The sequence below is a fragment of the Passer montanus genome, unplaced genomic scaffold (assembly GCF_014805655.1).
Source record: "Passer montanus isolate IOZ18808 unplaced genomic scaffold, ASM1480565v1 scaffold8, whole genome shotgun sequence".
NCBI lineage: Eukaryota > Metazoa > Chordata > Aves > Passeriformes > Passeridae > Passer > Passer montanus.
The window spans coordinates 8,956,247-8,968,558 of record NW_024373256.1 but is presented as its reverse complement, the minus strand read 5'-3'; the positions used below and the strand labels follow the sequence as shown (position 1 = coordinate 8,968,558).

At 42.3% G+C, this 12,312-nt stretch overlaps 1 protein-coding gene across 3 annotated transcripts; it reads left to right on the top strand.

The window, feature by feature from the left end:
* The first annotated feature begins 626 nt into the window (after positions 1-626).
* On the top strand, positions 627-11,919 carry MPV17L (MPV17 mitochondrial inner membrane protein like). 3 transcript variants are annotated; one of them, XM_039732313.1, is made up of 4 exons: positions 627-953; positions 2,254-2,324; positions 3,553-3,582; positions 11,034-11,919. In XM_039732313.1, the coding sequence occupies exons 1-4, from the start codon at positions 653-655 to the stop codon at positions 11,136-11,138; spliced, it is 507 nt and encodes a 168-aa protein (XP_039588247.1). In that variant the 5' UTR covers positions 627-652; the 3' UTR covers positions 11,139-11,919. The 3 variants fall into 3 exon arrangements, with proteins under 3 accessions (XP_039588247.1, XP_039588246.1, XP_039588248.1); XM_039732312.1 differs by lacking the exon at positions 11,034-11,919 and adding an exon at positions 3,737-7,834; XM_039732314.1 differs by lacking the exons at positions 2,254-2,324; positions 11,034-11,919 and adding an exon at positions 3,737-7,834.
* The last annotated feature ends 393 nt before the right edge of the window (positions 11,920-12,312 follow it).

Sequence of the window (12,312 nt, the reverse complement as noted above, 5' to 3'; positions counted from 1 at the left end):
CACTACGTGCTGTCACTACTCAGTGTCACCTCACTACGTGGACTTCAGATCCGCTTTGTGGCGCTGGTTCTGTGTGTACAAAGCCGTGTACACCAGTCTCTTCAATAACCTCACACCATTTGGCTTTCTCCTCAAGCTGTCTCAGCAGCAGAGGGCAAAGCAGAGGAACCCCAGGGGCTGCTGCTGCTCAGCAGGTGCGCATCGGCCCTGCTCAGACTGCAAAACAGGCGCAAAACTGAAAAGAGGAACCTGCTCATGTAAGCACGCAACAAGGAAATAATTACAAAAAAGATAATAAGGAAACAGTGCCTAGTTTTCATTTGTCACTCAGTAGCTGCGGCACTAGTGCACAGTGACCCCATAGTGCTACTTAAGCCAGAGCGCAGGTGACACGGTCACCTACATCTCCGGGATGACTGCACAGGCACTGGAGAAGCGAGCCCACGAGCTGACTGCCCTGCCATCCCCCGGGGCCATCCACCACCCGCCGGGGCGCGGCGTGGGGAGCCGGCCCTCCCCGGCACAGGGAGCGCTCCGGGGCCGCGGGGATGGCGAGGCGGCGCTCCGAATACCCGTGGGAAGGAGGAGGAGAAGGAGAAGGAGGAGGAGGAGGAGGAGGAGGAGGAGGCAGCGGCGGAAGCGGCGGCGGGCGATGGCCGGGGCGCTGCTGCGCGGCGTGCGGCGCTTCCCCTGGCTGTGCAACGTGCTGCTCTACGGGGGGCTCTTCGCGGCCGGGGACGCGGCGCAGCAGCTGCTGCGGGGACAGCCGCCCGACTGGGCGCAGACGCGCCGCGTGGCGCTGGTGGCCCTGGCCTTCCACGGCAACTTCAGCTACGTGTGGCTGCGGGCGCTGGAGCGGGCGCTGCCCGGCCGCCGCCCGCCCGCCGTGCTGGGCAAGGTGCTCTGCGATCAGCTGCTGGGCGCGCCCGTCGCCGTCCTCGCCTTCTACACGGGTGAGTGCCGGAGAGCCCCGGCAGCGGCCCCGCTCCGCGACCCGCGCCTGCCTCGGACACAGAGCGGGACCCAAGGGAGGCTGGGGACCCCCTGCCTGTCCGCCCCGAGCGGCTCCCGCGCCCCGGAGCGCCGCTGGCGCGGAGCGGGGCCGCGGCCGGGCGCTCTGCAGACCCCGCAGCTCCCTCCGAGGGTGCCCGCGGGCGCTGAGCCGCCTGTGGCACTTGAGAGCTTTCCAGGAGCGGTGCTGGAGCAAAGGAGGCCTGCCCTGAGCTCGGTCGGGCGCGTAGCTTTTAATTAGCAGCAAAGAATGGAAAGCACCTTACGAGGATTGCAGCATCCATGTCTGTTTGAATTGCTGTGCTCGGTTCTCAGCATCAGCTGTCTCATTTTCCAAAACACGGGTGTAAATGTCAGGAAATGCCTTCGTTCAGCGAAGCAGCTTCTACTGTGAGAGTCTATAGAAATAAAGCATGCTACTAATGGCTAATCTCAAAAGCTAACAAGTAACAAGACACTTTAAATAAGTCTAGTATCTATTTCAGAAATAAACGTGAGGGAATAAGAAAAGTAATAGGTGAGACTAATGTAATTAAATGCTCTCATTTAACTTAAACTTAATGTGGTGGAAGAGTAAGACAGGTCCTCTTTTTGTCTGGGACTGGGAGATCTGCATACTATCACTCCAACAGGGAAATTACTCAATTTGTGATTGAAGAGAAATGAAGCAAGAAACGACATCAAACACCAGATACTTCCATTCAAGAGCTTAACTATGTCACAACTTAAGCTGAGAATTGCCCAAGGACCAGAAGGATCTGAAGGACCTGAAAGGGGCTAGTAAAAGTCCCTGAATTGGGTAGCAGTAAAATAATGTATCCATTGAGATCGATAACCCCAAGGCATGGAAATACCTAGAAAGATCCCAGAGTCAGACCAAGGAGCCTCTGCTTATGTGCAAAATGCCTTATTCTCTCTCTCAAAGGTGCAAAAGCTGCTTTTATCCTCTCTGTTCCACTGCTACACCAGTGGTGTGTGGTGTGGCACAGAAACAGATGCCACAACCCCTGCACACCCAGTAAATCCCAGCTGATCTCGGGTGCCCGTGCTGGGAGTCAAGTCCAGAGATGAGGAGATTTCATGTACCACTATTAGGCAGTCAGAATGGTATTTGTGTAACAATATCACCTTTTCTTTCAAATATGTTGTAAGGTATTTTGAGAAGGGTCTGGGATGTCACTGCAAAATCTGAACATTCATTTTTTGCACTTTCTCTGATTGTTGTAAATATTTTACCACCAGGTATGAGCATCCTTCAGAGGAAAGAGGACATCTTTTCAGACTGTAAAAAGAAATTTTGGAATACATATAAGGTGAGGCAAGCAAGTTACTTATGTCACAGCTAGACAACAACAACAAAAAAGATAATATTCCTTCCTCCAACACTCTTTTTTACTCTTTTTTTCTTTCACTCCATTATTTGATTATGTGTAGGAAGCTTTAAGTGCCAGCAGTCACGTGAAGTAAAGGCAGTTAGGGTTGGGCAGTGCTGCCAGATGGGTGAAATTATGCCTTTAAGAAATGTACAGTGTTTATATTACATAACAGTTGCACCCAGATCTATTTGAGTGACAGCCCTACAATACAACATTGATTCCAGGTTTTTTTATCTTTTGTCTTAAGAACTACCCACACACCAGTGTTTAGTTAGTGACACTACTGACAACACTTGTACATGTATTAAAATAATTAATTACAGAGACACTTTATTTGAGAAAAATTTTATCCTGTACTTTTCAGTGACAATCTTCTCACTTCCAGAAACAAGCCCCCTTGTTTTAAGAAGGCTTTGCTACAAACAGCTGGCTTTGATTTGCATTTCTGCATACACAAGACAAAATTATCTATGCTACCTCAGAGCTGAGCAAGCTGAGAATGTTAAAGGTTTCTCAGATGCAAGAAGAATTATGGATGGATTAGCAGGGGAAAAAAAGTAACAGGAGAAGATGTGATTGCAATGTGAATTTCTCTTCATATTGTAGAACTATATAGGTGGGATGGAAAAGGATTATTTTTATTCCTATGGAAGATGATGCTAAAAGCAGTGCCCACTATAGCCTATCAAAACATAAGGTTTCCATCAGCCTTATGTTCTATGAGTAAATTATCCATTGATTTTTCTAAATATGCCTTACGTGTATGAGTAAGTAGAAGGAGCACTGCAAGTGTGAAATAAATAGTGTTCAGTGGTATTTTTCATTAATGGCTGAAACAAATGTTCACATGCTCAAACATTTGTTCACCCATCTGGTAAATGCATTTATTGTGTCTGGTGTCAGATGTCTGTGAAGAATTAACTGTGCTTAGGGTTTTGTGTTTAAAATTAGTTAAAATGAGGTGTTTGAAAAACTCAGAGCATAGAGGCTCATGAAGATCATTAGAAGTTTAATATGGCAACCTCTAGGTTAAGCAACTCCTTTTGTAATTAAACAGCTTTTATTAACTTTACTCAAATACATTTCAGTCATCACTGAATGTGGAAAAAATGAATCTCGGTGGTTGAAATCCATAAGAATAACAAATGATTTGTTTTCCTTTCAGACTGGACTGATGTACTGGCCTTTTGTGCAGGTGAGTCCTCAGGGTGACTCTGTGAGCCTTTCCTGCTGTAGAACCTGGGGTCCTGTCCTGTCCACGCTGTGTCTGACCCCAGGAGGAGCAGTGCAGGTGTTGGGTGGGTAAAATGCCTGGAGCACTAACTGAGCTCTCTCTCCTTCCCACACAGCTGTCAAACTTCATCCTGATCCCAGTTCACCTGAGAACAGCTTACACTGGGCTCTGTGGCTTTGTCTGGGCTTCCTTCATTTGCTTTTCCCAACAGAGTGGAGATGGCACAGCAAAGTCAGCATTCATGTGGCTCCAAGGAGAGAAGGTCAATGCAGACAAAGAATCATCAGACAAATAAGAACTTTAGTTCTGAACATATTCTAAATTGCTAAACTGGGTTTGTGAAAGTCAGTAAATTACACTGCAGCCTCATGTTGTGTTTAAAATAAGCAGTTATCTCAACATTTGGTGGCTAGTATAAGCAGTGGAACAGTTTGTCTTTGTGCCTGTTTATTTTTCATAAAATAGGCCAGTTGTATATTGACATTTAATTATTTTCATGCTGTCAGCGCATCTCATCTGGAAACAACTGACTTACAGGGCAATGTAAGCATTTGTACATCATGTCAGACTGCCTCACTGAGGAGAAATATTAACTGTAATTTAATTTTCAAGCAACTTGTAATTGCTAGAAAAAGGAGAATAGAACATTAAATCATCAGTTGTTGGACTTGACAATTGTTATCAATGCAAGATTACTTTGCAGAACAAAATGTAATGGATTCCATATCTAAGAAGTGGCATTGAATTTGTTTAATTGAGAGGAAACAAAAGTGCTGTGTTTGTAAAGCCCACATTTCTATGGGGCCAAAGTTTTATTCTAAATGAAAATTTATATAGGAAATGTATTATTTCATAGAATATGCAAACCTGGACTATATTTGTACATGTTTTATCTTAGCTGGGAGATAAAGATTGCTTTGGTCAGAGCCCTTTGGGGTGGGTGCTGCCCATTGACCCTTGGGGTCAGTCAAGCAGCTCCTGCATGGTGGAACCCCCCAAGCACTGCAGGGAGCTTTGGTTCTGTGTGCAGCCACTGCTTCCTTTGCTCCTCCAGGGCCATGGGAGTCTTGACTCCTCTACTCTTTTCAGCTATTTCATCATGCTGAAGATATAATTAAAATTTTGATGTAAAAGAACATGGAAGGTAGCAAGAATGGGAGAATCCAGCTATATATATATCAGGAACTTCCATTTTTTCCTCAAATGGCTTTTAAACATTCCTATTCATAGAAGACACTGGGTAATTATACATAGGAGATTAGGTGAAGGTGAAAATTAATTATGGATTTGCTTTGTCAGCTTGAGGATCAGGTCTGGATATGGGTATTTTTTAAATGTGCATATGTATCTCAAAACAGGAACTGTGCAAATTTCTATGATTGCAGTAAGCTGAAACCAGACCAGTAAAGGAGCCCTTGCTATACTAGAATGGGATTTTATGCCTTGAAGTTACAAAGTGGTAAGCTTGAAAGAGTGTCTGATTTAATGGGTCTGATTCTAAAGAGAAGACTCATCCCTCTCTTACAAGAATAATAAACCCCTTTGAGGAATGTCTGAATTCCTCAGCCTTGTCTAAATAGTGTCCCAAAGCCTGCTTGGGCTATAAATATCCATTCTTTTGGCCAGCAGTTGTACTGCTTAATATATTGCTAACAATTATTTGTCACTGTAGGAGCCCAGTGCTGCTTAGCTGAGAAAGGGAAAGGGATCATGCAAGCACTGCCCAATCTGTTTCAGGTAAAATCAACTAGTTTAGCATGACCCAGTGCTCAGGAGTGATGCAAAGTGCCCCCATGAGCAGAGGACAGCAGCAGTGGGAGGAGGTAGAAGGCAGGGGCTGCTTCCACAGCCTGTTCTGCTGGCAGGCAGGGGGAGGAGGTGCCTTCCCTCTCAGGATGGACAGGTCTCTGCAATTCCATCTTCAGCTGCACAGGCAGATGTGGAAGAGCCCACCTGCCTACAGCCTCAAGGTGGAATTAATTTTAATTGACTTTTGACACCTTTGCCGTGGAGATCTCCAGCTTGGCTAGTTGGTTTAACCCTGCATGTTGGAATGTGCACTGAAGGGCCCATTTCTGTCCCTCTGTGACGTGGAGGCTCAGATGAGTGGCTGCTGTGTCAATAGCTTCCATGTAGATTCTTATATTTGGTGAGTTGAATTCCCCTGCTGGACGTTGCTGCGTGAATCACAAAGTGTGAATTGAGCTGATGCTGGACATCCCAGGAGGAGTAGGAATGCACAGAGGAACTACTGAATTTTGTCTATTTAAAAAAATGAGTGAACAGACGCTTCAGACAGCTATAGCTGTTCAGCTGTTCTTGTGTGTATGAAGTCCTCAGGATAAAGGAGCAAGTAGTGGTTTCTTTGTGTTGATATTCTTGGGATCAGACTGTATTCTAAAGTCTCTTCTATTTAGTAAGAGCTAAAAGTTTCAGGTAAGGTGTGAAAATTAAGTATTTAACTTTTTTTTATTTTACAGATGCTATTTATTTTTATTTCTGCTTGTGCCTTAAGTGTTTAATGATTAATAGCATTCACTTGGAGAGGGAAACTGGAAAATAATGTAATTACAGAAAGAGTGAAATGCTGTTGGTTTACTGTAAGCAGTATGTGATATTTTGCTGTAACTCAGAGAAAAAAATCTTTCTTCATGGGTATGGTAGGTGAAACTGAATTTCTAGATGAATCAAGAATTTATAACTCATGATCTGTATAATGCTGATGCCTTTTTTCATCAGGACTAACTAATAAAGGAAAGATCCATCTTTCATTTTAAATGGCTTAGAAGCTTATACAAGCTGTGCTTTATTGCTCTTGCTTTTGTGCTATCAGATTTTTGCTTGGGAATTTGAGCTAAATCCTGTTTTGTCTTCAGGTTTCTTTTGCTGGGAAGTTCAGAATTTCTTTCCATCTTTTATTACTTGAAGTACAGTTCTTTCATGTAATGGAAGCCTGTGGCTCTTATATTTCAGTAGACTTTAGATCCTGCATAATCCTTTCACTTTCTCCATTTCTCTTAAGGCATTTGACAGCTAAGTAACACAAATCCCTTTTCACATAAAAAAAAGTGGTTTTTCCCTTTTAATTGTGAGCACTGATTGGTCTGACAAACATTTCAGACCCACAAAATGCAAAATAATGAAGCTGCATTGGGACAATTTCTCAGTGTGGATAAATTTATGGACATTCTAAAGATTTTCTTCCTCTCATAGTTTAGTCTGAGGACTTAATCCCTTAGTTGTTAGAACCTTCATTATTCCTTGATATCTTTTTGGCTTAGAAGATTAATTTCACAGGATAACAGAATGGCTGAGGTTGGAAAGGACATCTCTATGTCCATCCCAGGTCATCTGGTCCAACCCTATTTGACACATATGTAAAGTTTTGTTTGCTTCTTCTAACAACTCAGTAATTTCCTGGGGGAATAAAAAAAAGAAAGAAGAAAAAAGATGGGCAAGGTTTATCCTAATATCTCTCTGCTACCCTTTCAAAAACAGTCATAATGGCTTTATGACTATTTCCAGGAATTGCACTGATCTTACTGCCAGCTGAACATGCAGATTCCACAACCAGCAGGATGAACAGAATTTTACATCACAGAGGTGCTCAGGAAGGAGCAACACACTGCCAATAGCTATTAGGCCTGCAGTCAGGTGATATTTTTATGTCATGGATCCTCTCTAAGAGCAAATGGGATGAGCAGACATTTATATCAGTTCCAGCTCCATGTTATTCTGGATGGTTGTGGAGATGTGGAATCTGAATTTGATAAAATGAGAATTTCAAAATTTATTTTTCTACTGAAATCTTTTATGTAAATGAACCTTCTGTGCTTACTAGTATGCTAAATACATCCTTCTTGGAAAATTCACCAGAAGGCCTCTGTCTTTTTCACACCAGAAGCACCCACCCAGTAACACAGCATAAAATAACCAGTTCCTGCTGCAGCGAAGGTGAAACTGCCTCTAGTCTGTTACCATATCTGATATGTTGAATTCTCTTTATAGAACAACCTTTGAAATCTATGCAGCTTCAGCCTTCCAATTCTCTGCTGTAAGTGCCAGTGCTTTCTGCTTGTGCTGCTGCCTCTACTGCTAGTGCCAATCCAGTGAGATGTGCAAGAAATACTTGAATTTTACTAAAATAATGAATTTCAAGTTGACTGAAATTGTCTGTGTTTTTGCAAAGGCTTAATAAACATTAAATGCTGTTCTTTGGCTCTGTCTATCTTTAACTCATATGTGTATAAACAAAGCCAGATCATATGTAAGGTTCTTTTGGGATCTTCATGGACCACATGCAGCAAAAATCTCAATTTGATGTCACAGACCTTAACACAGTAGTGGAATAAAAACTAAGGAGGGATTATTAACTCCCTTTAGAGTTTAGTTGCATATATTAAGTCATCTGCCATTTCTGAATAAATTCAGGACAGAACTCCCATCTTTAAAGTCTTATGCTGAAGCCAGTGGACTTCTATTAAAAAGATGCAAAATTTTGATATAAGTATTTCTCTAGATAATATATTTGCAGGAGGAATGGAGGAATTTAGGTAGGAAAAACATATAAACAACTTTTCTAGAGAGCAGAGGTTAGAAATGGGGTCCTTACTGAAGGACTTTACTCAGTCAAGTTTGTGTGGGATATTCTTGGGAAGGAAATGGTTCAGGAGATTTGAGGCTGAAGGGAGTAATATATTCCACAACTGGAAGAGAGACACCACCTCCATTCCCTGCTGTAACTTCTTGTATATTTAGAATGAGGAGGAAGCTTTATGGAAAGAGTTCAAGTAGAAAAATTCTCTTTCACAGACTTCAAGGCCAACAGGGAGAAAAAGCATCACTCAGTCTGAATCCTTGGGTAGTGCAAAGCAAAGAGTTCTTCCTGAATCAAACCAGTGATGTTGACTCCAATGCCATCTTCTAGGAATTTATCCAAACACTTCAAGTGACAGAGGAGTCTGTGTCTCAAAGAAGTTATTTATGTGTTCTTATGAAATTTTATTACCTACCCACATCAATCTAGCCTTAACATTCTAATAAAATGTTACTCCCTTTCTGAAAAGATTTAATGACTAGGTAGAGCAGGCAAAGCCTTCTGTGTGCATGTAGTGGTAAGCAGAGTTTTTGTTTATACCTTGGATAAACTGTAATAGCTTTAGCTCTGCTAGCCCTTTGCTACATCGTTCTTGAAGCTCATTTGCAAACCCTTTTTTGCTGTGCAACCTCTAAATGTAGACAGTAATGCTGTTTTAATCCCAGTGACTTTCACATATGTCTCAGATAATATTTTTTCTATCTCTGCCTAATATTCCTGTTCTAAACCAGCCAAGGACTGTCCTCTCTTAATGTCCAAGTTGCACTAAGAATTCACATGCACTTGCTAAGCCACCATGTCTGAAGTTCCTGTAACCCACGTTAAACAAGAACAAAGAATGCAGATTATGTGTCTGTATGTGTTGCATGTAATTATCAACATCATCCACCCTAATAAACACTGTTTCCCCACCCTCTTTTTTTTTTTTTCAGTTTTTTAATTTATTGTGGTTGTGCCTGAAAATCTTGCACCTTGTATCCAGATAGAAGAACAGTTTAGTGCAAAGAATATAGCAGAATGTATCATTCCCTGCTATGCAACACTAGTAGCAATGACACCTTTTTCTGCTGAAAGAAATCTTGGGCCTGGAAAAGTCTAATGAGGTGTGAAGTAGGGTCAGAAAAGACACTGTCAAGGACAGCTCTGCTGTAGCAGAGGGTACATGAGAGAGCTTCAGGAACTGAAGAATGGGTGGTTTTGTTTGCTGTGTTCAGGGAAAACCAGTCATGAATTGGGGCTGTAAAACAAAGGGGGGAAAATGACAGCAGGTGGGTGTGCACACACCTAGGGGTGTGTAAGTGAGGAGCAGGGACACCTATGCTAATGCTCCCCTCTGCCAGAAGACCTTAAAAATGGGATATTGATAAGTCACCCTTTCCATTTTACCCCCTCAAGACTGACAGAATCAGAGACCAGGAGGGAGCATGGGTATGTAGCCTGTTAGGTACTTCAGTCACCAGAGATTTTGGGACATTGAGAACTGCCTGGGAATGAGAACTGTTCCCCATTTCTGTCACTGTGCTTTATCCAGTTACAACAGAACCAAAATGCACAAGCTCCCAGATGGCTGTGAGAAATGCAGGGTTTGGCCCATATGGACTCAAACCATGCACACGAAGTTCTGCAGCACACAAGATCCTTTAGCTGTGGAGGAAGTGTCAGCTTCATTCTGAATTGTGTGTCCTTTTACAGGGTGTAACTTGGTGGCAGAGAAATTGAAGTTACAACTCTTCCCTGGAGTTAGTACCTTACTGTAGCTAACACGCACTTTGTGTGTGCATACATAAGAAAAAACTCTCATTATTTCTTTGATTTGCCAGGATAGCAGCTTTCCTTTCATTGCTCAAATATTTGGGAAAGAAAATTCAAATTTTTATGATTCCTTTTTCCACCTCTATTTGTTTGCTTTTTCCTTTTCTATGCTGGCCTGGAGAAATACACCTCTGAGAGACTGGTGGCCTGTGATGTTCTTGTTTTGCCATTGCTTACACCTCTCTGGGAATTAAAACCCACCTTTACTCACCTACCAAGGGTGTTCAGCTGCTTCCATTTCGTGCATCACATATTTTTACATCCAAAATGTAACAAGACTGTTAACTGCAGCTGATTAGCCATGACATGCCAATGACACTGAAGGATTTTGTATAAGTTCTGTATCTAGTTCAGGATGGTCACCAGACAGTGATTAATTATTTTGTGCTCGTAACTTCACCTGATACATCATGGCAATTACCCGTACAGTGTTTTGCTTACTGTTTTGGGGTAGAAATTAGCAAAATTTGCTAATGGAACACAGGTACAAATATAGAGAGAAATTCAAATTGTAAAGAAACCCTTTCAGAAGTCAGGGCAGTGACTTTACAGCTTCCAGTTCCAGGGAGGGGAGTAGTGAAATGGCTCACAGAAGTGAACTTGCCTCTTAGGGGTAATGGAGCACGGACACTGCATAGGGAAGGAATCAGCAAGACACTGGCACAGTGTCTTTGGGTGCCTCACAGCTTGCAGGCAGTTTTGAGTTTTCTCTGTAAGATACCAACTTGTATAGGTAAAATAGAAGCTTACAGAAAGTCACCTTTACATTTTGGACTATGTGAAATGAGAAAAGGCTCAGGCCCTGAAGGAGCTGTGCCTGGAGCTGTGTGCTGCTGTGTTTGCAAAATTTGCACAGGATGTTTATTACTTCAAAATGGACATGCCCACATACAGGCTGAAATATTACTTGTTGCCTGCTGTGTTTGCAAGTCTAAAATAGCCCAGACCAATTTATGTCGACATCTATTTTTACTGAAATCAAACATCTGTTTTTCCTTTGTAGCTATGGACACCCATCACTGATGCAAAAGCCACCTGCATAGTGACTCACCTGCACAGCAGTCAGCTCAGTCATACCACTGGACTTAGCTCCAAATGCCAAAAATAAGACTCTTAAACAGGCAACTTCACTACCCATGGTATTAGTAATGTATCTGACAAATGCTATAGCAGGTTTTTCTGTGAAATTTGTACCTTAAAAAGACATTGAACATAGAAAAAATTCACTAAGACAAAAGTAAAATGGGAAATAAAAAAGTTAATGAAGTATGTTTCTGAAATCTCTGTTTTGGTCAGAACTGCAGCTTTTGAAGTGCAGAGATTGTTTCCATTTTTTCTACCAGGCATTTATGCCCTGACTCTTTGCTGCTGCATTTCCCAAATTTGTGCTGTGTATTCTGACCTTCTATTAAAAAAAAAAACAAACAGCTGAGATACATCTAAGTCATGTCTGCCATGGGGAATCTGTGATGTCTGACAGAGGCCAGAGAGCAAGAGATAAGAGAGTGGATTTGCCAACTGTTCCTGCCCAGCTCTAGCTCCTGGTGGCAGGATTTAGTGAGAAATGGGAACTGAAGCTGCCAGGGAAAATGACTGCAAGAGCAAAGTGCACCTCTGTTTCTCTACCAGGCATTATGTTATGAGCAGTGAAAAAAGACCCAAATGTTTGTATTTTCTGCATTAACAGTGCTTTCAGCAGAAGAAAACCAGCCTTCATGAGTAAAGAAATGCATTTATAATTTATATTGCTAGGTCCACTGAAAGACATCATCAGTAGGAGAGAAATTTAATTCCACTGGCAGCAGTGCTCCAGAGTCACACTAACAAAAATGCTGATATTACATTAGCAAATAATTGATATATACTTGGGCCCTACTCTTGCAAAAGTCTTTGTGCAGAACCTCTGTAGAACTGGACCTATACTGGATTTTGGGACTTTTCAAAATGGGCAGGTGAAAACTTTGTAATTACAATAAACCACCTTATATATTCTTTGCTTTATGTAAGTAAATTCTTTGCACACGAGTTTCTGCCTAGTGGGTGTTTTTCAGCCATACTAACAAAAGCAGAGCTTTAAATATTCACCTATTTCTAGGATAACTCCCCCATCTCTTAAACAATGCAGTTGGGATGTAATTACCTAAAAAATGTGAAAGGATGGTTTGAAATTAAGTAGTCCTCAGATCCACTAACAATTGGCCCTTCTCCCTGATCAGTCTGTTTCCCTTAGTCCCACTCTCATCCAGATCCCAGATGGACTCTCATTCCTCCCACACTCGTGT